Source organism: Dipodomys spectabilis, unplaced genomic scaffold (assembly GCF_019054845.1).
Source record: "Dipodomys spectabilis isolate Male_0828 unplaced genomic scaffold, ASM1905484v1 ptg000225l, whole genome shotgun sequence".
Lineage (NCBI taxonomy): Eukaryota > Metazoa > Chordata > Mammalia > Rodentia > Heteromyidae > Dipodomys > Dipodomys spectabilis.
In genome coordinates this window covers 4,509,254-4,536,462 of record NW_024870902.1, presented here as the reverse complement: position 1 = coordinate 4,536,462, position 27,209 = coordinate 4,509,254, and the positions used below count along the sequence as shown (strand labels likewise).

General features: G+C 37.2%; 1 protein-coding gene across 6 annotated transcripts in view; it reads left to right on the top strand.

Annotated features, from left to right (window-relative positions):
- Ank2 (ankyrin 2) overlaps window positions 1-27,209 on the top strand; it is a 238,274-nt gene that overhangs the window by 58,170 nt on the left and 152,895 nt on the right. For all 6 annotated transcript variants that reach the window (XM_042697569.1, XM_042697570.1, XM_042697574.1 and 3 more), the window contains exons 2-4: window positions 3,927-4,028; window positions 22,855-22,953; window positions 24,646-24,744. In XM_042697569.1, coding sequence (XP_042553503.1) covers window positions 3,927-4,028; window positions 22,855-22,953; window positions 24,646-24,744 — 300 coding nt within the window. The remainder of the gene's footprint in view (window positions 1-3,926; window positions 4,029-22,854; window positions 22,954-24,645; window positions 24,745-27,209) is intronic.

Here is a 27,209-nt window from a genome sequence, read left to right as displayed (position 1 = left end):
CAGCCTCCTAAACAGCTAGGATCGCAGGTGTGAGTCACCTGTGCCTGGCTGACATTCTTCTTCTTTTTTTTTAAAAAATAGAAAAAATAGAGCATTAGATCTTTTACTGAGTTTGGATGTATTAATCATGCAGAGAGGAGAGAGAGTCAGAACGAGAGAAAGAGTCAGTCACTTGGCTTTTTAATGCTGTATGCACTTTGCTATTTTTTCCCCCTCATTCCCAAATGAACATGTTTCTAAGTAGTTTGTCCCAGTCAGCTCCTAATTCTGCTAGCTGCACAGATGGGTAAAGATGGCAGCTAAGGATTCCTTCTTCAGCCAAGGCACTCTGTGTGCCGGGCTCATTGTTTCCAGATTTACTATGTCGAGCAAGGTCACCTCTGTGTTCATCCCATGTGAAATAAATTGAAAGCTCAGGAATTTGGCATCTGGAGAAACACTGGTCCAGTGTGGGGATAGAATGGACTATACTTCCAACTCTGAGCTTGATTAAACATAAATTAAATCTTGAATCTGAATGAATGTGCAAGCTTGGAAAATTTCTAACCCACCCCTCCTTTTCATTTACTAAATTAATATTACAACAGTTCCTAATTGAGGGGGTGGGTGAGGTTGGGAGACATGAGGGAGAAGAATGAAAGCAATATTGATCAAGATGCACTGCATTCACAAACTGACACTACTTACAGATAATAAGGAATTAAAAATGACAGTTCCTTCCTCACACAATTTAGCGTTAATGTCCTTGTACATGGAACTCCTTTAGCTCAACTCTCAGTACAAGAATAAATATAAACATCACCTGCACTTTCCAGGAACAATGTTTAATATGATGGATAGAACATAGCTTTATTTGGAAGGGCCATGTTTATAGAGGTATGATAGCATCATGTTTTATGCCTTGTGACCCACATGATTTAATTTTTCTTGTCTCACAGTAGTCAGGCTAAGGATGTCTTGTGACACATTGGTACCTTACAGTGCGAATGTTTGGCGAGAGCTGTGGTTGGAAACCTAAGAGAGGCATAACCTTCTGGGCTTCAGCCCATGCTGAAAGCAGCAGAATAATTGCAGAGTCTCAGCATTCGGAAGGAGTCCCAGGACAGGGAGTGCAGCATTGCGATGGTGTCAGAGCACTCTGCCACAAGCACATCTTCCAGGATGATTGTAGGGGGAGCGGGGACAGGAGCTCACAGCATATCCATCATACCATGATGCGTTTCTAGAGAATCAGAGTGGGAATTCTCGAGGTATAGACTCCAGCCATACCACTTTAGTCATGATAAATGATGACACTGACTTATCAAGATAAATGTCCTTGTGGTATTTGGGTTCAGTGGGAGGGAATTTAATCCTAAGGGTCCCCCCCACCCCCGCATCTTTTCCCTTAGGTAAATCATTCGAACAGTATGCAAATGCTCACATTTTGAAACTCACAGAGAAACTATTTGCATTTCTCTATCAGTGTCACCAGAAACCATTAAAAAATGGTTGTGACCCAGGATGCTAAGAGTCCCTGCCAAGACCCTTGGGGCAGGAAAGCAGCAGAGCCTGGTGACATGAATGTTCCTTTGAGAAGCATAAGATTTGGACTGTAGTTCCAGATATTGAATAATACAGATACTGTACATCTAATGACTTAGACATCGTGTATCTAATGACTTTGATATCATATAGCTAATAACTTTGATATTATTTCTTGTGACTTAGATATTGCACCTCTAACAGCAGACATTATGTATCCAAAGACTTAGATGTTATATTTAATAACTTAGATATTATATTCTTCTTCTAGCTCTCCTTTCCTCTTTGGTCAGATATTGTATCAAAAAATTACCCACAGTTATGATAAGAGCCTTACAACCTGGGAGGGCGGGGAATAGCAAATGGTGAGTGGGAGATAATGAGGGATGGGGTAACAATGATTAAAAACAAATGTACTCACTCCCTTACTTATGTAACTATAACTCCTCCTACTTACTACCTTTTCAAAAATAAAAACATAAAAATGAAAACAGTGGGAAGAAGATAAAAGACAGAAAAATTACCCACAGTTATGCAAATGTTCGGATCTTTGAAATTTTATTATCATTATTATGTCAAGGTTTGAAATGTGGTCTTTTTTGTTTTTTGGTACTGGTCCTGGGGCTTGAACTCAGGGCTTAGGCACTGTCCTTGAACTTCTTTGGCTCAAGTCTAGTGCTCTACCACTTAAGCCACAGCTCTACTTCTGGCTTTTTCTGTGATTAATTGGAAATAAGAGTCTCACAAACTTTCCTGCAGGCTTCGAACTACAGTCCTTACATCTCAGCTTCCTGAGTAGCTAGGATTACTGGCACGAGTCACTGGTGCCTGGCAAAATGCAGACTTTGTAACCTAATGGAAGGGCAGTGTTATTGTTTCTGTATCTCTGAGGCCACTCTCTTCTTGGTTTTTTTAATAAGGAGAATCAACTGACTCTCCTAAGATTGGACTTTTTTGTATAGTAAGGTAAAATGGGAAACTTAAAAAGCAATCTTTGCTGGATGCTGGTAGATCATTCCTGTAATCCTGGCTACTCAGGAAGTTGAGAACTAAAGGATCATTGTTTGAAGCTAGCCTGGGTAGAAAAGTCTGTAAGACTCCACTTCCTACTAACTAATAAAAAGATGGGCTGAGGCTGGGAAGGTGGCTCAGTGGTAGAGCACTTGCCTTGCATACATGAGGCCCTGGGTTCGATTCCTCAGCACCACATAAGCAAAAAGAAAAAAAAAAGCTGGAAGTGGTGCTGTGGCTCAAGTGGTAGAACGCTAGCCTTGAGCTGAAGAGCTGAGGGACAGCGACCAGGCCCAGAGTTCAGGCCCCACAACCAGACCCCCCCCCCAAAAGAGATGGGCTGAAGCATGGCTCAAGTGGTAGAAGACCAGTTATGAGCAAGAAAACCAAGCAAGCGTGAAGCCTTGACCTCAAGACACAGAACACACACACACACACACACACACACACACACACACACACACACACACAAACACATAAGTGTGGTTCAAGAATAAAATGAGGAAATATAAAGATCAGAGTTCAAATCCTGATATCAACAGGAAAAAAAGCAACATAGTACTAGTACCTACAGCGATCAACTTTACCAGAAGTTTTAGCTAGTATTGTGTCAGCAGGTCTAATTTTTTTGTGTGTCAGATATGGGGTTTACACTCAGGGCTTGGGCACTGTCCCTAAGCTATTGTGCTCAAGATTAGCGCTCTACCGCTTTGAGCCTCAGTGCCACTTCCAGTTTTCTGGTGGTTAATTGGAAATAAGAGTACTACAGACTTCCCTGCCTGGGCTGGCTTTGAACCATGATCCTAAAATCTCAGCCTTCTGAGTAGCTAGGATTACAGGCATAAGCCACCAGCATGTGGTTCAGCTGGTTGGTCTAAATATAATCATCTTTTTTTCAAAACCACAGTTTTCATCAGCCTATTCCATACCTGTCAACTGGCTTTTCCCTTTTCTTCAAAACCACCTGTTCTCTGACAACCAAGACAGGAGACTGATGAGGTTCTCAAACTCAGTGTTTTCCTGCAAACTTATCTGAAAACTGACAGTAATACAGAAAAGAGTAGCTTAAATTTTACAGCTGTGTGTGAGTCACTAAACCATATGGCTTATGGTGGTATTCTGAACAGAATGAATACATCTTCAAATCGGCTGAGGAGGTGAATAGTTTCGGATGTGCATTTCCCACTAATTTCAATATTCACCAATAACCCACTCTGATAAATTGAAGGTTGCTGCCTTATACTGTGCATGCTATTCAATGTTTTGCAATCAGTATTGAAAATGTTTCCAACTTAAGCTTTTCTGACTTGCAGTATACACATGCTTGCTTTTCTGCATTTGACATATTTTTATTTTATCAATAATTCACCAACATTTTTTTTTCCTCCCAGTCTGACAGCAATGCAAGTTTCCTTCGTGCTGCCCGTGCGGGCAACCTGGACAAGGTTGTGGAATACCTGAAGGGTGGGATTGACATCAACACCTGCAACCAGGTAAGGGCAGGGCCTCGGGTCCAGACTCTATGATAAGAAAGCACCTGTTATCTAGGTAGAGGCTTAGTGTCCAAGGTGATGTTTCACCTGTATTGGATTTATTGACATATCAGTGACTTGGTTGGAGGCAACCCAGTTTTTGCTTTGTTACCACTTGTGAAGTGTCAGATGTTTATTTAAAGAGCTCATATTACTAGCAAGGTAAATACATTAAAATAATAATTGATCTTCTGGGTGTGGCTACATACACCTGTAAATCCCAGCACTTAGGAGGATTATGGGTTTGAGATCAACTTGGGCTACATTCAAAAAACCCAACAACACATGAACATAGATATGGAGGGACAAAGAGTGGACAAATTCAGCAATGGCACTCACTGGACACCATGTTGAAGATGAACATACAACTGGAGGGGGGTGTTAGGAGGGGAAAACTGGTAGAGAGCCAGGGGAAGGGAGACTTTGTCCAAAATGAAATATACTCTTTACCTGACTTATGTAACTGTAACCCCTCTGAACATCACCCTTATGATAGCAATAGCAACTTAAATAAAAAATTAAAAAAACTTGTATGTCAAATATGTCTGTGAAATGTTGCACTTAACCATTAGCTAGAATGTTGAGCAAGAATGTTTTATTTCTTGTTTATCCTTAATTGAATAGATCTGTCTTTATTCATTCTCAGCTCTGCACATGTTTGCTCATAGGTAACTGGTTGTTACAATTTAAGATAAAGAAAAGAAGACCACATTAAAATGACTCTTACTGTTTTCTCCTGCTTGGTTTGGAAAAAACATGGTTTATAATATGAAGAACTTGAAACTTTGTTGGTTTAAATGAAGTCTTTGGCTTATTCATTTAACATTTCTCTTTTCAATAGGAACTGTAAAGACTACTAAATTACTAAACTGTAAAAACTACTAAACAACTACTAAACTGTAAAAACTACTAAACTACCAAATATTTTAAAAATATCATTTTCCCTCAAGAATAGTGATTTCTCTCTCTGTCTTTGTCTCTGTCTCTGTCTCTCTCTCTCGCTCTCTCGCTCTCTCTCTCTGTGTGTGTGATGGTACTGTGGCTTAAGACTCACATGCTGGCTGACTTTCCTACTCACAGCTGGCGCTCTACTATGTAAGCCACACCTTTAGTTCTGGCTTTTTGCTGGCTAAAAGTCTCTAGGATTTGTCTGCCTGACTGGCTTCAAGCCATGATATTCAGATCTTAGCCTCCTCAGTTGTTAGGATTGCAGGGATGAACTACCAGCACCTGGCTCTGTACTATTTTTGGCTGAGATTTTTAAACCATAAGTTAAAGTATCTAGAGCATCCTCGTAATCACTGTAAATTGCTAAGTGCTGTTACTGTTCGTGGTGGGTGGTGTGTGAATGCGCATGAGATAGAGATCTGACCAACAGTAAATAATCCTGGCTAATTTTATTATTCCATTTGAAATTATTTATAGATAGTTAACCAATCCTAACCAATCCCTGGTACCTATTCCACTTAGTTTTATTTAATCTTGAGACCTGCCAAATAAGCAAATTTCTCAACTGTAACTTCTCCTCTCCTCTAAACTTCTACCTGTGGATATTCTTCCCAAATGCCAGAGTCACCCCCCTAATCCATGTCTCATCTTCCCACCTTCCATGTTTGAACTCCCAGTAGCTCTTATTTCCTCATAATTGCATAAATCCCCCCTGAACTAAGCTCTGGCTCATCTACTGCACTCAGTTCTGTCAACTCTGTCTTTGACTGGCATTTCTAAAATAAAAACAATGATGACACTAACCCCAACTGCCATCAACTGGAAAAAAGCTCCATGTCCAGAGGAGCTGATTGTTTCAAAGTCACATGGAGACTTTTAAGAAAAGACTTCCCTTGCTCCTTCTAAGAGAACAGAAAATCACCTTTAAGTGACCCAGGAGGGCAGAAGAGGCAGATGGCAAAGCCAAAGTATTGCTATTCCTAAATATGCAATGATCAAGTTCTCTGGCATATGAAAGCAAAGAAAAAGACATTTCCTCTAGTTGCTTGTAAGTCTGAGTTTCTAGGGAGAATTATGCCATGCAATAGAGAAACCAGGACTTTCTGTACCCTGTTATATTTCTCAATGAAAGACAATCTGGGCTGTACCGGCTTTCCAAAAATACCACATGTGCTGGCATACAGAGATTCCTTCAAATGAAATTTGAGTCACAATTTTTTTTCTATAAAACTTCTTTTATAACTACCATGAGAAGTGTGAAATTTGATCCAAACTTACTATTTAATAATGATTGAAAGAGTATGAAAAAATCACAACTTTGACACAAGAAAATATCTAAAAAATCTTCAAAGCTTTCCTTTTCCTAATGATTACATATATAAGCATTAACTTCTATTTTTTAAAGTATTAGGTGAGCAATATATGTACCCTGGTAGTTCTATGTTTTGAAAGGAGAAAATTCTGGCTCTGTTTCTGAAACTCATAAATTTTCTTATTTATTTATTGCACGTGATCGAATGCTGTTATAAACACAGTTAACATCCAGACATTTAAAATAAACAGTGACATTTTCATAGAACTTTATAGCCAGTATAAAAGGGTGCTAGTGGCTGACACCAATAATACAATCTAAAGGAGCGCATGAAACCCTTGGTTCAAGGTTTAGTACCAGTATGTGCACAAATGTATACATGTATACACACACACACACACACACACACACACACACACACACACACACACACAGAGTTAAAAAGCCCCAGATGTTTCAGATATTTTATCATGTGTAGAATTTACTCTTTCCACTTAATGACTTAAAAATAAAGAGTTGTAACTAATAGTTATTGGTGAGTGTAATCCTAGATATGACAGCAGTGTCTCACAATTACTTTTCTTTCTCTCTGTGTGTGTGTGTGTGTGTGTGTGTGTGTGTGTGTGTGTGTCAGTATGTGGGTTTGAACTCAGGGAGCTTGGACGCTGTCCCTTAGTTCTTTTTCTTTCTTATTTTGTTCAAGGATAGTGCTCAGTAGAGCACACACCCTACTTCTGGCTTTTTGCTGATTAATTGGAAATAAAGGTCTCATGGACTCCCCCCCCCCAAAAAAAATAAAAGCTGTCTTCAAGTGATGATCCTCAGATCTCAGCTTCCTATATAGCTAAGATTACAGGTGTGAGCTTTGACCTTTTACCATTAAAGTGGTAAAGGCATACAATTGTAGTTAATGCTTATGTTTTCTTTCTCAAAACCAAAAGGCAATGTCAAAAACACCAATTTTAAAGCAATATGAATACTGTGAAAATAGCAAGCCTTTAGCAAGAAGAAAGTCCATCTTCAATGACTTTGACATACACCAACATAGTGTGACTGGGACATAGAACAGTCTTGGAAGTCATGTTAAAAATGTGGGTGCTGGAATCCGAATTCTAATTTTCTCTATCTCAGAGATCCTGGGCAATTAACTTCTGCGATTGTGAGTTCTCTCTATGGTCAGAACCATGCTGAAGTGAGTGCCTTTAGGACAACTGAATAAAACATTTGCACAATTCCTAGCAGGACAGGCATTCAGTAAATATTCATAATGTAATCTCTTAATCCTGATTCTTAACCTAAGCATTAGCAAAAATAATACCAATTTTCTGAGGCCAGACAGAATGTGAAATGGATTTCTAGTACCATCAAATAGAAAAGATTTTGTTTAGAAGGACTTTGGTAACAGTTACTATTAAATATATGTTGCATTGAACTAATTTTTTTCAGAAACTAAAAGTTTTTACATAAATGACATTTGGATCCATCTGGATTGGACTTTGGTTGAAAAATTCCAAAACCAATTTTATTATCCTGGGATCTTAAAAAGGCTACAAACATGAATAAAAAAGAATTTAATTCTTGAGATTATTGGGGATGGGATGAGCTATAAACAGCTTCCAAATCAGTTGATTAGATCACAGATACATGCACAAATAAAATATTTAATGGCTCTGGGTTTGTAATTGACCTTCCATTGAGAGGAACCTATGCTCCTTTTATGTGGATGGCTCTGGATTGTGTGCCTTTTGCTCTTGGATTCAATACCATCTTGTGATTTTTTTTTTAGTTCCTTCCATATACTGGCTAGCACTGGTCCAAGTTAGAACTGGATAATGTCTGGCTTATATACTTAGAATTGTGAGTTTCAACATGGAGAGTTATTCAGGGTAAATCAATTCCAGGAGACTTCCTTAACTGCTTTGTCTGTAGTTCTGTAAAGTTGTGATTGTTATTTTCAACTCCAGAGAAGAGGTACAGTCTACTGCATTCTGAAGGTGTTTGGAGTATGACTCTTTCATCTGAAAGATGCCAGAGTAACTTCAAACTATGGATTTCTGAGTGGTCTTCTTAGGTACTGTGTGTAGTGGTTGAGATTGGAACAGAGAATTTTATTTTTGGGGAATTCTCCTGAGCACTCTTTCTTCTGACCAAAGGAGAGGGGTTGCAGTACTGCCTAACTCATTTCACATGCTATAAACACACCATTCTTTTCTGTCAATCTGATCTCAGACGCAGCATTTGTTCATCAATTTTTTCAGACATGTATCTCTGCTTACTATGTGAAGAGCATTGTCTTAGGTGCTGGGGATGGAAAGATACTCCAAAGAGCACAAACTCTGCTCTAATCTACCTTACCATCTAATATACCATCTAAGAGGAGAGACACAAAGAGAGAAACACCAGAGAAAAATGAAGAAGTGTAGAAGGAGAAAGGGCAGCCGATGGTATGGAGAAAAACACAATGAGAGAGAAAAAGAATAGAAGGGGAGGGCTGGGAAGGTGGCTCAGTGGTAGAGCACTTGCCTTGCATGCTCAAGACCCTGGGTTCAATTCCTCAGCACCACATAAGAAAAAAGCCGGAAGTGGCGCTGTGGCTCAAGTGGTAGAGTGCTAGCCTTGAGCTGAAGAGCTGAGGGACAGCGCCCAGGCCCAGAGTTCAGGCCCCACGACCGGACCCAAAAAAAAAAAAAAAAGAATAGAAGGGGAGAATTGTGTCATTGTAGATAGGATGGTTAGTGAGGTTGAACATGGAAGCCAGCAGTATTTGATTGCAGGGAAGGAGTTCATGCAGCCATTTTCAAGGTCCCAGCCAGGAGTCTGGCTGCTGTGGAGTAGACTTAGGGAGACTTGGCAGAGAGCAGAAAGCATCATCAGGCCATGTAAGACTCCATAGGCTATTTTAAGAACCTTGGTTTTAATTCTGAATAAGAGGAGTGATTAGAGAGTTTTAGCCGAGAAGCCACATAAGCTGACTTAGGTTTTAATAGTAACACTCAGAAAGGAAACAAGGGCAGGGGGCGGGTGGATACTTTACAATTACTTTAGGTGAGAGATGAGGTGTTTTTCACTTGGGCAACAGGCAAGAGAGACGCTAAGAAGTGATTGGATTCTGAGTTCATTCTGAAAATCCAGCTGGTTTTGTGGAGGGATTTAGTGCAGGAAGAGAACAGAGGAGGGATGAAGGTTGGGATTTCCACTGTGCGTGGGAGGGTGGGGAGGGTGGGGAGGCATGGTAAACTGAGGGTTGAGGTTTCCTGATCTGTGATGGAGATGAGGAGAGACTGGATGATCAGGTTTTGGATAAAGATGAGGTCAGTTTTCAACATCTTTCTTTGGATTTCTCTAGGTGGCATCCAAGATTAGATTAGGGAATTGAACAAATGAGTCTGGAGGTTTACAAAAGAGATTCTGACTGGGCACTGGGTGGCTCACACCTGTAATCCTAGCTACTCAGGAGGCTGAGATCTAAACATCACCGTTCAAAGCCAGTCCAAACAGGAAAGCTTATGAAATTCTTATCTCCAATAAAGTACTCAGAAAAAGCCAGAAGTGGTACTGTGGCTCAAAGTGGTAGAGCACCCAGCCTTGAGCTAAAATGTTCAAGGACAGCACCCAGGCCTAAATTCAAGCCCCACAACTAACCAGAGAGTCCAGGGGAATCTACATAGACAGTACTCAAACCATGTGACTAGAAGAGATTACCAGAAGAAGAAAGTGTGCTATGACCAAGAGAAGAGCTTTTTATGGTCTGAGGTTTAGGACTCTCCAACTTTTAGACATCAAGATGGTCCAGGGGAGCAGTAGGAAAATGAGGACGGGTGTTCAAAGGTGGGAGAGGAACACTTGTAGAGTATTGTGTTTTGGAAGCCAAAAATAATATAAAAATGAATATGTGTGTGTGTGTGTGTGTGTGTGTGTGTGTGTGTGTGTGTGTGTGTTCAAGTAAATGGATGGATTGACTGTGTCCATGCTATAGATCAAACAAGCTGAGGAACTTTGCGTATAGAACTCTTAGTTGTTATAGTAGCTGGTAATTTGGGTTAAAGCAATCTCAGGGGGAGTTGTAGCTCGAAAGCAATATTGGAGCTCATTCAATGGACAATAGGCAGACTGAGCATCCCTTCGAGGGTTGTTAATGGAAAGAGTAGAAGAGAACAAGGGAGGAAGCTTGGAGAAGAAGTGGAATCAAGGGAGACTTCCTTTTTTAATATAAAAGAAGTGCTAGCATTTTATTTCATTGTTGGAAAAAATCAGTAAGAAAGGAAATAATTGATGGTTCAAGAAAGAGAAAAGGGAGCAATAAAGAAAGAAGAGTTACTGGAGGGTATCCTTGAGTAGTTGGTGTGTGTGTGTGTGTGTGTGTGTGTGTGTGTGTGTGTGTGTGTGTGTGTGTGTGTGGCCATTGCTAGGAACAAGGTTAGTTTGAGAAATAAGGGCTTGCATACAAAGAAGCAGGAAATAGTGTGGGAGAGGTGCTGGCAGCTGGATGTGGGATGGGATTTTTCAGTTAACTACTCGTATTTTTTCAGAAAGTATGAGTTAGGGTCATCAGCTGAGGGGAAAGGTGGGAGCAGGATTGGTAGGGATTGAGAGAAGAGCAGGTGTAAAAGAGCTAGGATAGCAGAAGAAATTGGTCAAGGGTGACAATATGGCTGCCAGCCAGCATTTTCAAGATCAGCCGGAGGATTATAATCAGGAATTGCAGAAGAGTTCAAGCATCAGGTTTCCTGCCATCATGTCCAGGTAGGAAACCACAGGAGAGATTATAGAGAATCAGGAATGTGGGTTAGCTAACCATTGAAAGAAACATTGGAGAAATGCAAGTAAACATAGGAAATCCATACTAGGAAATGCCTGAAATAATTGTAAAAATCATGCACAGAATATTCTGCAGTGTGGAGACAAATAGACAGTAAAAAAAAAAAAGTGGACTTTCGGTATCAGGTAAAGGATAGTTGGACTTGAATGCAAAACTCTGGAGGAATATTCTTGTTGTTTCACAGAACAAGATCTAAGGTATGGCCATGGACACAGGTGGGTGAAGAAGACAAGAGGAAGTCTTTTTGGCAGAGCATATATTTTTCCTTTTATTCTCTTCACTCCTCTTGACATTCTCCTTTTGAGATCCTGCCACTCACTTTCTCTGTCTTACAATACACCCTGATTTGACCCTTCATGACTCTCTCTCTCTCTCTCTCTCTCTCTCTCTCTCTCTCTCACACACACACACACACACTCTAATTTTGACTCCTCACCTCCAAAGAAACTTCAGAGTGACCCACTGGAATTTTCTTTCATTTCAATGAAAAATAAAACTTGTAGTTGATTCTGGCACACACTTGATTCTGATGCTTGCCAGGCTTAATAAGTTTTATGTGAGAGGGAGAAAGGAAGTTCAGATTTTTAATGACCTTCTTAAAAAATATTTTTCATGAAATACTGAATATATCTTACAACTACAAGGAGACAAGACCCTATCTTATGAATATGTCTTTAAAAACTGAAAATCAGGCTCTCATTAATTATCTTCTGACTTAGAATGACAGAATTTTATCACTAAGGAACTTAAAGGATCAACTATCCTAAGCCAATTTATTTTTACTCCTTAATGGAAACTAGCTAAGCTGGACATGCATCCAACACTAGAGCATGCTAAAATTTCTTTTAATATTATTTTCAAATTGTGACATATTTAGATATTATATGCTTAGAAGCTTAGAAATAATTTTTAGGAGGTGAGATATTTCCTATATCCACAGAGTTGTAAATAGCGATAATAAGAAGTTACGGTGAAAAATGAAATAGGACTGTATTGAAGAATCATGGATTACTTTCTGAGGGAGTGCTCAGAGTGCAATTTCTCAGGACAGTGATTTATGTCTCATAAGGTGCAATTCAAGATTAAAAAAATTAATGCAACAAAGTGCTTGGAATCAAGCTTGACTCACGATAACGAGCCTTCGTTAAGTTTGAGATATGATTATAATTTGCTGCTTTCTCTTAAGTTTAATGTTCTACATCTCTTGAAAATGTGACTATTCAGTAGGTCCAATAGTTTTCTTTCTCTGAGATTTAGATGCGTATTTTGCTTTAATGTATTATGACAACCACTAAAGAAAGAATTTATAATTTCTCATAAAAATTAATCTAGTCAAAGAAATGAGACTATTAAGGATACAGGTGGACCCATTACAACAATGAGAAGTACAAGTTGTCATGTCGAAAACGAACTTTATAACTTTGGTGGGGGGGGAGGATTGGGTGAGGGGACGGGGGGGGGGGGAGGCTAGGAAGGGATGGGAAGGGGAAACAAAGGAGGAGGCTACAATGCTTGATAAGAAGTGTACTCACTATCTTGCCCATGTAATTGTAACCTCTCTGTACAGTATTTTCACAATAAAAAAAAATAAAAAAATAAAGAAAAAAAAGAAATGTACTTCTTATCTTGCTCATGTAATTGTAACCCCTTTATACGGTATTTTCACAAGTAAAATAAAACTAAAAGAAAAAAAAAGAAAATGGCATTGAAATTAGGTGAGGTAAAAATTTCAGTAAACAGTAGCTTTTTGAATTATTGACAAGAATAGTCATTTAATGGAGTGTAATCCTTACACAACTGCCTCCATTGTTCTGTTGGAAATCAAAATATTTTATAGAAATTAATACTTTTGCCAGCCTAGGTAAATATTAGTTATATATGGAACTGGAATATGCCCAGTTCAGTTCTTCATAATTCATCAAGTCTCAGTGGTAGTAAATAGGAGAATAGAAAGAGTTAGGAATCTATTATTTCTTACATTTAATATCAGGAAATAATAAATTATGTTTTTAAATTGTCATATAGAATCCAAAGTGCATTAGTATATAACATTGTATAATCCCTTACAAGTAATTATCTCAAGAAGACATAGTTGGGCCTTATCTCTTTGTATGAAAGAATTAAGTTGAAAGACACTGCTGGGTAATAGAGAGAATGAGTTTTCTGTTGTCTTGTACATGTGTTCACCACTTTGTCACACTCACACTTACAGCCCCCAAAGTGGCCTTGGTTTAACAGTGATTCAGTGATGAACTCAACATGCTTAATTCCACTCTTATCTGCGTCACAACACTTGCCTAAAATGGAATGCTTAACCTCAGAACACTTCTTTAAATGTCATCAGAACCCTATCCACCATCTGCTCTTATCCACCAACAATTTATTCATGGTTTGAAGGGCATCTAGTTTCCAGGAGATGTCTAGGTCTTAAGTTTTAGTTTTTTGTGTGCATGTTCCTGTGCATACATACACACACACACACAGATGCTTATGTGCATGTATATAGAAAGTTGCATTAAAAAAGAATCAAACACTTGAAGGAAGGGATGACATTGTCCAAAAAGAATTGTACTCAGTACTTGTCCTATGAAATGTAACTCCTCTGTACAACACCTTAATAATAACAATAAAATTATATTGTTAAAAACACTTGGGATGCATATGTGTTCTGTTTTTTTCTTGTATATAATGATTTGAAATATGCTGGACAGTAACCCATTGAGTTGATTTTATGATCTGTTTGTTTATCCATCATAACTGACAGTTCGAAATAGTTGTGTATAACTATTATTATTAATATTCACTATTATTATTACTTATCTGTGTTGGGGTTTGAACTCAGGGCCTGGGTACTGACTCTTAGCATTTTTAGTTAAGGTTGACAGTCTACCATTTGAGTTACAGCTCTATGTCCAGATTTTTGTGGTTAGAATTAAGAGTTTCAAGGATTTTTCCTGCCTAGGATTGCTTTGAACTTCAATCCTCAAATCTCAGCCTCCTTTGTAGCTCAGATTACAGGCATGAACCATTAGCACCTGGATATTACAAATAATTTAACAATTATGGATTTGGGAATAAGATGTGAGTTTTGCATTGTTTTTACTTTTTGTCTTATTAGTGGTAAATTTCTTTGTAGCACCTAATTTGACTTCTGAGAATTTTAGTTTAGCCTGTAAACAATAATGCAACTGCAGAATATGCTATGATATGGAATAAGAAAAAAATAAAATATCACAGATATCAATACCATTATCTTTATTGTTTTCTCATTTGTTGAATATTTCTCATTGTCGATAATGTCTTCATCCCTAGTAATCTGAGTAAACTCTGTGTATGTGCCAGTACTGGAGTTTGGACTCAGAGCCTGGTCACTGTTTCTTAGTTATTTTTGATCAAGGCTAGTATTATCAGCCAGGGGCTCCAAAAGGAACTCCAGTATGGATAGGATGATCTAGAACCTGTATGGCTATGTCTAAAAATATGTTTATTCTAGGCACTTCTCTGGGAAATAAGTAGGTGTGTGTGTGTGTGCGTGTGTGTGTGTGTGCGTGCGCGCCCGTGTGTGTGTGTGTACTGGTCCCGAGGCTGAGTTTTTCTGATCAAGGCTATCTCTATATTACTTGAGCCTAGGCTAGCTTTGAACCTTGAACCTCAGATCTCAGGTAGCTAGGATTAAGTGTGTGAGCCACCAACTCATTGGTATCACTTCGTAAGTATTTTTAAAATCAAGGCAGGTTTAGCTAATACCTCATGGAAAATTCATCTTTTGGGAATTGAAAAAGAGAGCCTGAACAATTTGAGAATACTAAATCAGGTTGCTCGTGAAAACGAGTTTCCTCTTGGATCACCTGTTTTGTTTACTTTGTTAAACCGTTGGAGACTAGCCAAGGTCCCATCCGCTGAATTGTATTTCGTTTCATAAAAATAAAACCAATCATTAATTCTGTCCTAGTACGTAAGTCACCTCTGAAGATGTAGGGATAATTCAGATTAGTTATGGGTTGCTATAAGAAGTGAGGATTAATGGGGATATGTTAATGGATCATTTATATTGTTTAGTTTTTTTCCTGTATTGTATAGAGCATTCCATTGTTACTGATGCTTATGGAAGAGTGACAACAGGCAATGTTGTCCTCCTTGAGAAGAGTTTCTAGTTTGAGGGCCTCTCCTACCCATGATCCCTATTTCCATTGCTGGAGAGTGGTGTGGGCAAAGTTTCTCTATTACTTTCCTTTAAAACACCCATTTTCTTCTCCTCTCTTTCTTCTGTCACTCTTGGACATTCAGACTTTAATTATCTTATCTTATTTTTGCATTTTATGGCAACTACAGGAGTTGCATAAATTAGTTGGATTGTAGTTAGTTACATAATTTAGCTAGAGATTGGAAATGAAAATCTCTGAGCCGGGTGTGGGTGACTCATGCCTGCCTGTAATCCTAGCTACTCAGGAAGTTGAGATCTGAGACTCAATCCAGGCCGGGCAGCAAAGTCCGTGGGACTCTTCTCTCCAATGAACTATCCAAGAGATGGAAGTGTAGGTGTAGCTCAAGCTGTATTGCACCAGCCTTGAGCAAAAAAGCTAAAGGACAGCACCCAATCCCTGAGTTCGAGCTCCAGAATTGGCAGATACAATCACATACACACAAAATCTCTGACAAGTATATGCTGCTGTCTAGCTGATTTTCATTTTTTTTTATAATGAATATTTATAGGCTGTTTGGGAACAAAATCTATTCTGTGTTTTTTGCTTCTTAGTTACAGCCTGCCACTCACAGGTGAGCACTTAGAAGATATCTAGAAAATGCCTGCTAGTTGAGTAATAGCTTTATTTTGATTATGAATGAATTTGTACTGAGGAGTAGTGGACTATGCTGTATTTAACCCTTGCCAAAGTTTCAGTGTATCTTCTTGAACCTGTTCTTCAACTGTCTCAGAGATGTAACTAACACTTAATGGCTCTATAAAATTATTTATTAGCTTTTTCTTCTAGTTGGGTTCCAGCTTCTAGTTTTATAACGGCATGGAAAAGCAGTCAGTAAACAAAATAGTTCATAAATAGTGCCCAAAGTAGTGACTATAGCATATTGTAAACTTGATCCTAAACCAGTTTATATAGCAGTATTGTTTTATAACTAGTGATAGTGGAACTAAACAAAAATGATAGTTATTTTTAGTGATTGAAATGTCCATATGATTGAAAAAATAGCAGCATACTTTATTTTGGTATTTACAGCTATTTTAATGATATATAGAAATCATACTAATTTAAAGTTATAAAAATGAAACATTGCTTGTTATTCAAAGATCTTTAAGCCAGGTATCTTGCTCACAGTAAGATCTAGTGCTTATCTGTTAATTGTTCTCCCCAAATCAAGTCTATAGTCTTCTATGAAGATTATAATTTGCGTAAAACCAATATCATGAATTTATTCATTGTGGCCTGCTTGATCAGTCCCTCTTATTTGAAAATGACAGCTAATTAAATTATTGCTAGAAGTAACCCTCTACCATGAAGTAGCAAACCTGATAGTTATGTAGGTCAACTCTAGAAGTGACTCTTGAACTTGATTCAGTGTTTTCAGGTCGAAAAGTTAAAATTCTCCCCTCATGAATGTACATTTCAGTCAGGGATCTCAATTAGGTGGGGTGAATCCAATTTTACTGCACACCAGTGCCGTGTCTTTATTTTATTTAATTTATTTTTTTGTGAACATATCGTACAGAGGGGTTGCAATTACATGGGCAAGGTAATGAGTACATTTCTTTTTTTTATTGTGAAAATACTGTACAGAGGGGTTACAATTACATGGGCAAGATAGTGAGTACATTTCTTATCAAGCATTGTAGCCTCCTTCTTTGTTTACCCTTTCCATCCCTTCCCAGCCTCCCCCCTCTCCCCCCTCCAATCCTCCCCCCCCCCACCAAAGTTGTAAAGTTCATTTTCAACATGACAACTTGTACTTCTCATTGTAGCAACGGGTCCACCTGTATCCTTATTTAAACGACTTGTTTTTCCCCTTCCCCTCCACAAATTATACCGACATCAAATACAGTGAAAGCAAGGGTTATACTGTGGGGGAGGGACATACAAAGCAACAAAGAAATAATCTTATAAATGGGTTAGAAACAAATGCATTAAAGAAAAAAACATTTAAATACATATCTAAGGGTTCATTTTCCTAACATCACCTTATCTGACCTTTTCTGCTTGACTCAGACATATATTAGTTATTGCAAATAATGGAAACCATGGGACTTATGTTTCTTTGGGCCAGGCTTACTTCACTTAATATAATTTTTTCCAAATCTTTCCATTTCCTAACAAATGGGGCAGTGAGTGCCGTGTCTTTAAAATTGTGGATATCTCATCAGGACTATCAAGATTATTTTGATTGTCTGATTTCAGCACGTAAGATTTTTTACTCTTATTATTGTTTTTAAGTAGCTGCACAGAGGTTTCAATGCAATAAGTCAATTTATGAGTAGAATGCGTCTTGATCAGTGTCTCCCTGCCTCTCCCAACCCAGTCATTTTCTCATTTCCTTGTTTCATTTTCACATATGTACATCAAATAGTATGACTGTATTACCTTGTCTTTTAAAATAAGACTATTTTATCAACTGGATTCAACCCAGTAGTCAGGAAACTGGACTGCTGTTGTTATTAAGATGATTATAGAGATGCTCTGAGGAGAGTGAGGTTTATCAACTTCATAGTCAGCAATGCTTAGTCTGTTGGATATTATTCAATCACCCTTGGATAAGTGTGCTTCAAAATAAACCCTATAAAATACTTCTTCAACCCCAGCAATGATATTGTATAACTCATTTCAATATTCTGTTCCAATGTAAAAATAATTACTGTTTTTTGATATCACTATTATGGTTATTTCTTATTAAAATTAAAATAAATGTACTCAGCCCCTGTCCCTCCTGAAGATTTATATGTGAATATACCACACTAAATAAAATAAGACAGAATCATAGAAATTAAAAATCAATATTAAAAAAAGATTATTTTTGATATTATTTATGAAATAATATTTTGTGGAGTAACTTCAATCCATATGATGTACCTAAGATTATTTCATTTGGCATGTGGAAAATTGTTAAGCATTCAATACCCACACTAGAATGTGTTCTGTGTAGAGAGAATAGATATGGGAGCCAGTAGTAATTGACACTAAATGCCATCCACCTAACTTTACTTTTAATTATTTGTCTAAGCTTTACTATGGTGTCTGGTTTGGATTGTAATCCTGTCATGATGATGAGAAAGCTAATATTAATTCAGAGATGTTTGGATTCACATGCAGTATTTTTTTTTGTTGTTGATCATACTGGGGTTTGACCTCTGGACTTCAGATTCACTCAGCTTGCTTGATTGGTTGGTGCTCTACCACTTGAGCCATGTCTGTAGTTCCAGATTTTTTAAATTGGAGATTAGAGTCCCACAGATACATTTGCTCTGACTGGCTTTGAACCACTATCCTCAGATCTCAGCCTCCTCAACTCCCTGAGTAGCTAAGATCATAGATTCAAACCACCAGTGCCTGCTTCAATATCTCATTCTCTCTTGTCTATCTGTCTGTCTACCTATCTACTCTCTAGAACATTTTCTCTATTTCTTCACTATTTGATGGACACCTAGGCCCATTCTATAAGTTGACTACTGTGAATAGTGTTACAATAAACATGGGTGTGTATGTGTCTGTGTGTATGTTGATGTATGTTCCTTCAGAGATATGCCCAGCAGTATGCTGAGACTTCAGACTTCTAAGATCCTTTCTTTCTAGTCTTAAAATCTTACATAGCTATGAGTTGATGACTTCCTTAGACTGTTAACTTATATTCATTTCTACTTTCAAAGGGAGTGGTTAGGATGACAATATATGTAAAGAAGCTCAAATGATGTTTGGCCAGTAACTAGTGATTGTTGATTTAATAATTTACCTATCATCACATTGTTCCAGTGGTCTGCTCCTGTAGTTTTTCATTATCGTGATCATTGTTGTTTCTAGTTGATGCTGTTAGAAGGCAGAAAGATCATATACTGACTTGTAGCAGAGCAAGAGCAGATTGTATTCTTTTAATATTTCTGTAATTGCCCCCAATATCATATAAAGGAAAAAGAAGAAAGAAGAAAGACAACAGAAAAAATAAAAAAAATCATGAATTTTCAATAGTATCCAACTAAGAAATACTAGACGTTTTTTCTTTCTTTTTTCTTTTTAAAATTATTTTTGTGAAAATACCATACAGAGGGGTTATAATGACATGGGCAAGATAGGGAGTACATTTGTTATCAAGCATTGTTGCCTCCTCCTTTGTTTCCCCATACTAGATCTTTTATTAGCTAAAAGGAAATCTATCCAGTTCTCAATAGTGGCATGTGCTTTCAATGACTTTTAGAAAATCTTTTTACTCTATTTATTTTCCTTCAAATTTGATTCAGTAGGGTTATGAAACAATTATTTTCTCTAGTGTGCTGAGAATATGAGTCCAATATTTATTCTCTTATTTTTAGATTTAATCAATTCTTAGATTTTCATCTTAATTTTTTTTTTTTTTTGGGTCCGGTTGTGGGGCCTGAACTCTGGGCCTGGGCGCTGTCTCTCAGCTCTTCAGCTCAAGGCGGGCACTCTACTGTTTGAGCCACAGTGCTACTTCTGGCTTTTTTCTTATGTGGTGCGGAGGAATTGAACCCAGGGCCTCATGCATGCAAAGCAAGCGCTCTACCACTGAGCCACCTTCCCAACCCCTCCTCTTAAATTTTTAAATCATATTGTTTCTATCATTTTCCACCCAAAATTTGGGTGCATATTTTGAGACACTGTGGTACAGATTAGAATTAGTTATCATCTGATACACAGTGTTATTACTGTCTATAAATCCTAGGAGGTACAAGATTATACTAAGATAAGTGTGATGAGTTCTTAGCATAGAGCTTTTTTTTTTTTTTTTTAATCTGTCTTGGGACTTGAACTCAGGGCTTGGATGTTGTTCCTGAGTTTTTTTAGCTCAAAGATATTGATCTACCCTTTTTAGCCTTAGCACCACTTGTGGTTTTCTGGTGGTTAACTGGAGATTAAGAGTCTCATGGACTTTCCTTCCTTGGGCTGACTTCGAACAGATCTTAGCTTTCTGAGTAGCTAGAATTCCCAGGGTGAGACACCCGCATTGGGCTATTTTCAGATATAAAAGGACTAGTTTTTTTTTTTTTTTTTGCAATCGATTATTGTGAATGGAACATATCCACTCACATACTCCTATGCACTGTGATTCTAGCATTGTTTCAAGTAAAACAATGTGAGAACAAACAAAACCAAGCAAGAGGAATAAGGAAATGACTGTGGAGTTACTTAACTCATACAAAGACCGCATTTATTCTGCTTCCTGATAAGTAGCAAAAAAAAAAAAAAAGACAGGGATATTAAATGATGTGCCTTAAAAAATTAAAGACTAGTAAAATGAAACAAAGAACCTTTTCAGATTACTAAAACTTTTTTTGTACTGCTGAGATTTGCAGTAGTCCAAAGATTCAATGTCATAGAGACATAGGGTCATAGATGTTGCTCCAATGAATATCTCTTGTATTGACCTTATGGAAAAAACAAATGTGTACTAATATTTCATAATGGAGTGAAGACATTTCTGTAGGGAGCAGAGATAATGTGTTCCAGATACATTGCTTTCTGGTGACCTAATTGAATATCTATCCTGATATTAATCTGGGGAATAACAAGTCAAAGTCTCTATTACATATAACTTGTCTTAGAAAAGACTCAGGCCATATATTTTCAAGCTTATGTTTAAGGTTGCAATAAAGAAAAATAAAACTAACAGGCTTCTAATGTGCATAGTATAGTGAAGGTTAGAAAAACACCACCGTGTATTTCTGCCCAGTCTATTTTCTTTGAAGGCAAAAGAGAAAAAAATAAATATTCTGACTGTATGGTTCTGGACACTCTTGGTTAGTAGCACAAAGTTGCCAAAACAGTCAACATAGATGAGTACCCTTTCTAATAACTGAACACAATGAAGGAAAATAGCATAGAAGAAAGTATCTGTAATCCTAACTTGTCCTTTACACAAACAATGTGGTACTAATACTTAGAACATTCATTTCTTTCTCTCTCTCTGTCTCCCTCTCTTTTTTTTTGATCAACCTTGGGGCCTGAACTCTGGGCCTGAGCGTTGGCCCTCAGCTCTTCAGCTCAAGGCTAGTGCTCTACTGCTTGAGCCACAGAGCCACTTCCAGCTTTTTCTGATTACGTGGTGCTAAGGAATTGAACCCAAGGCCTCATGCATTCAAGGCAAGCACTCTACCACTGAGCCAACTTCCCAGTCCAGAACATTCATTTAACATATACATATACCAATCTTCCGATCATATAACAATCTTTCGGATCACTCATTATCCCTAGAGAGTGAATTTCTTAGATGTATAATTGGCAAATATTTTCTTCTATTTCATAAGTTGCCTCCAGTCTGTTATTTCCTTTGTTATGCAGAACCCTTCTAGCTTGACGTAATGACATTTGACTATTTTTACCTATGTTACCCTTATGGTTTTCAGATTTTCTTCAAGAAATGCAAAGCAGTGTCGTTTTCTTCTGGTGGGTTTATAATTTGGGAGTCTTATAATTTTTGAAGTCTTTAAATAATTTTGAATTGATTTTTTTCACTGCCGAGATTGTTAGCCTGCAGATATTTCGTTTTTTTTTGGGTATACTGAAATGACTATCTTTTTGATATATGTGCTCTTGGCAACTTTGTCAAAACCCAGTTGACTATAGATGCATTAGTTTATCTTTGGGCTCTGTGTTCTTTCTTTCCCATAAGTCTCTGTGTTTTTAATGGCAGTATCCTGCAACATTGATTATTATAATACATATGCTTTGAACTGTATCATATGTTTTAGTGTGATGCTTCCAGCTTTGTTCACTTTCTTTAAGATTGCTTTGGCTAGTTTGAGTCTTCTGTCATTTCAAATGAGTTTTAGGAGGCTACTTTGTCTTTTCATTTTTGTTTGTTTGGATACATATTTCTGCGAAAATTTCATTGTTATTTGACAAGGATTGCGTTGAATTAGCAGGTCAGGTTAAGGAAATATGGACCACATGACTTCATTCAGTACTGTTTGGGTAGATGAGACCTATACATTTTAATATATCAGAGATCAGAAGATAAATTTTAATGTTAATAAAGGTCATTTAGTGACATAATGCTAAATGTGTTTCAAGTATAGTGTTACAACTACAGGTGTGTTGCCTTAAAAATTGAGTCTTTTTTAATCTTTTTATAAATGGGAAAAATCCTCTGCCACTTGTTAAAAAGTAAGACTTATTAAATCTCTAGATGTCCCAGAAAGTGGACAGAGAATTCTAATTTTGGCCAGCACAACAAATGATACAGGATTACTATTTTTTTTTAAAAAACTTGTTGGAAAAGTATTGAGATATTGCTGCATGAAATCAAAGTTTCTTGAATTGAAGTTGCCAAATGAACACGTACCTTTTTATTTTTCCAAATCACATACGCTGAAAATCAGTCTGTCTGAATTAAATAGATTCAAGTCAATGTAAAACTTACAAGGAAAAGGAGGGACCAGAATTTGCCCAGTCCTCTGGCTTGTGTGTATGAGTGGAATGGGTGTGCTATCTCCCCATGTCTCTAATTCTGAGGCTTTCTTGTTCTTCTCTCAGAATGGACTCAATGCTCTCCATCTGGCTGCCAAGGAAGGCCACGTGGGGCTGGTCCAGGAGCTGCTGGGCAGAGGGTCCTCTGTGGATTCTGCTACTAAGGTATGGTGCTGTTCATGCCACGACAAACTCATTTTCTTTAGAGGATAGGAAGTGATTTAAAGTGTCCTTCTCCTGTTGTTTATTTCAGAGGTCTACTAGGACACTGAGCTTGTCAACTATAGAGCGATAAATTTTAAATCTTCTCCACTGAACTTTGCAGAGTCTATATGGCTTCTTTTAAGTACTTGGATATGAGAATCAATTTGTAAATTTGTTTTCTAATGTATTGTCTTTCCTCCTTGGATTCACAAAGAAGGCTAGATTAACATTTTCCTTTGTAGATAGTACTATCTGTTCCCCTAAGGTAATTCACTTAAAGTCAATTAATTAATTAATTAATTTGTTGTCTGTCATAGGGCTTGAACTCAGGGCCTAGGCACTATCCCTAAGCTCATTTTTTTTTCTTTTTTTCCCTCAAGGCGAGTGCTCTACCACTTTGAGCCACAGAGCCATTTCTGGTTTTCTGGTAGTTAATTAGAGATAAAGTCTAACTGACTTTCCTTCCTGGGCTGGTTTTGAGCTGCAATTCTCAGATCTCAGCTTCCTGAGTAGCTTTAGGTTATTGGTGTGAGCCACCAGCACCCGGCTGGTAAATTTATTTTAAATAAATGATGGGATAAACTTCTCAATGGAATGAGCATATAAGTTTCATGCTTTAGTTGAACCCATGTATCTTTTATTGTGCTCATTTGGTTGATATGGGAATATGTAGTACCCTTTATAGTCTAATAGAAAGAGGCTTTGGGGTCTTTTATTGAATTATTAGTGTAAGATTAGATTTGATCACTATGATGTTTGTAAAGAAGTGTAAAACATATTTGATATAATTAGAAACTATCGATGTCTGGTTGACACTGCTTTTGCTAAGATACATTTAAACTGGTATTGATGTTTGAAAAAATATTTTTTGTATAGTGGTTCCACAGTAAGTCAGTTCATAATAGAATTAGAACTTCGTGAAGTAGAATCTACAGATTTCTGTTCACTTCTCATTTCTTTCTGTTTCGTTTTGCCTTAATTACTTCACAAGTATTTTTAATCTCTTGGTCTATTTATATTTTCACAAATATTTAAATCATTTCTCATTTGTGATTGTTGTAGGATAACTTCTGGTGTAGCAAATGGTGGGAATCATTGGTAGCAGTATGATTGATGCAAAATTTATTCTTTTCATTTTTCAAACTGAGCAGCAGCACAGCCTCGTAGCTAGAAATACAGCTTCAATAAAAGACAATTTCTGTACCACAAAGATTCCTTAGGGTCCTTTACAAGGCAAAATGAAATCAGTGTTGCTGTAAACTTTTTTAAAAGTTAATTTTCTTTGCATTAGACCTTCTTGGCTGGTGATTAAAAGAAAATCGCATGAAACACTGTCACATATGTATACACCTTTATGCATACACCCATGTATGCACACTCACATGCCCACATTCACCCTCCCATGTACATATTTATATACACGAACATGCATTTATGCACACACTTGCACTCTTTTAATGTAGAGGAACTTAGTCTTTCCATGTTCTTAACACTAGAGCAGTCTTAGGGAGAGATAGTAGAGAGAGATGCTAAAAAAATCCATTACGAGGTGGGCTAACAATAAAATGACTGCTTTTTATCAGACAAAATACCAGTACACTTTGATCAGATTTGGAACCCTTTAACCGTTTCTATTCCGTTTCTTCAAAACAGAAGGGAAACACTGCTCTTCACATCGCCTCTCTGGCTGGACAGGCGGAGGTTGTCAAAGTCCTTGTTAAAGAAGGAGCCAACATAAATGCACAGTCTCAGGTATTACATTCTGATTTTTGTTCCTTTTTTGGTGAATAAATTATAAATTAGAACCATTTTGGGGAAATTGATCTAAAGGGTTTGGATAATGCTGGGAAGATAATTTTACTTTTAAAGATTTCTGTTATTTGTTCTACATGAATTCTCTTTGGAGCTCATGCAATTAAATTTTTTTGACATATTATGATCTCTCCTTTAATATAACAAAGTACTTGAAAAATGAAAGACTATCGCCTGCCTATTTACAAGAAGAATATAAAGTGACTTTTTTTGAGGAATGGGTGACATCTGTGAAATATAAATTATTCATGTAAGTTCCATGTTGTTCTATAAAAATATTTTTCTCTTCAATTCTAAAGAAAAAAAGACTAAAAAATTAATATTCTAGTGAGGATCTGATACCAAGTGAGAATCACACCCACTAGGTTATATCATAGCCAAATGTAGGCATTACTAGAAACTAGAAAAGAGATAAATTCTCCTCTCACAGCCTTAGATAAGTCTAAGAACAATTGAAAGAAATGTACCATAATAATGCAATTCAGAAAAAAATCAAATTAATCAAAATTATACTGCATCCTTTTTTTTTCCTGGTAAAGAAAATGTTTTGCCCAAAGCATTGGATATTTTATTTTGTTTTCATTTTATTCTAGTGGGCTTTTTTTTGTCAGTTTCTTTTTTGGTGGAACTGGAATCTGAACTCAGAGTCTTATACTTGACTTGCTTGTTCAGCACTACCACTTGGGCCATGCTTCCAGTTCTGCTTTTTGGTTATTTTGGAGATGGAATCTGCCCAGATCCGCTTCAAATTGTGATCCTCTTAGATTTATGCTTCCTGTATAATGAGGGTTTCAGGTGGGAGCCAAAGCACTTGGCTTGAAACTCTATTCTTGATATCTATGCGTATAGAAATTGAGTGGATATCATTGTAATACAATGCATTCCTTCTGTATATGGAAGGCTCTGGGTTCAATTCTCTTCATTCAAAACAAACAAACCCAACCATGCTAACTCTCAGATATATTGGCAAAGTAGGTTAGCTCATCTCTTCTCCATTCCTAAGGATAACTTTGTTATTGTGCAGATTATCTATCACTTGTGATCTTCATTCATTCATGAGTTAAACACAGCTCTGGTTGTATAGATAAGCACAATTCCAGACCCAGGAAATACTAACGGTAAAATAAGCTCCATTTCCTTTGATTATAAAAAATATTGAAATTATTCCATGATTATTGAAATTTTTCTGTAACATAATGTTTTGATTCATTACATTTATTTCCCCTTACAATTTAAACCATTAATTAAATATACACCCATATTTTAATGAGAATAGAAAAATATGTCTTGGTCTAAAACCTGTACTAAATAAAAGTTTATAAAGAAAGACACCATCTAGAAGGAACACTTGCATGTCCTATAAGGTATAATAGCATCTTGAGTTGGAGAGAAATATTGCTACAAAAGTGAAGACTGGGAATCAGGGGGTCGCTCAGTGGTAGAACACCTGCCTCGTGTGCATGAATCCCTGGGTTTGATGCCTGGTATTACAAAAGAAAAGAAAATACAGGCCAGGTAAAGCAAAGTAAAGTCCTCTAATCCCAAGTATTTTTAAGATGGAGATAGTAAAATGATACCAGATCCTATCTAAAACCAAATTAAAGTAGGAGATGTGGCTTATGTAGAAAGTACCTGCCCTAGCAAACACAAAGCCCTGAATTCAAGCTCCAGGACTGTCGGACAAAAAGGAAAATAAAAATACTTCTGTTTATTGGAAGAGAACATCTTTTTTACTCAAACAATAGCATGCTACACAATATTTTCAGGGTCTGACTGTTCAGAGGTAGACTTGAAAATTGTCACTTCTCTCTAGTTCTCAGAAAGAGGTTGAAACTCTGAGAATGATCATTTTAGAGACTGCAAAAGAAAACTACGGGAAGATGTTGTAGGAAGTTTCTCTAACTAAAGGTTTTCCAATATGCCTGCATCAACAATGTAGCATGGAAGTGAAAGCTGATAAAGTTTAATTGTTTCTAGATGATCTCTCTTACCACAATGGGAAATCCACATATACATTAGTGCTATTCATATCTATAAGAATAAGTAGCAGTTCTCAAAATGACTTGTTGAACCTAATCATGTCATACAAATTGGCAGGTGACAAACACTGCCAACCAAATCCTTGTTTAAAAGCTGCGATATCAATTATTAGATGATGGGCTTCTGGAAGTTTCTATGTATGTCAGTTTTCAAGAATAAGAAGCTGAAATCTTATTAGTACTGTGTTGTCAGAGCCAATGAGCTTTTCCTTTATGATCCTGATCATACTAGGTTACAACAAGTCTTCAAAGAGGTTTATATCCTAATTATTAATCTTAATCTTTTCTTAGTTTGGTTTGAGATTTATGTTGGGGACAATCTTGACAAACAGCTTTGAATTGATTTTACATTGTGAAAACATTTGT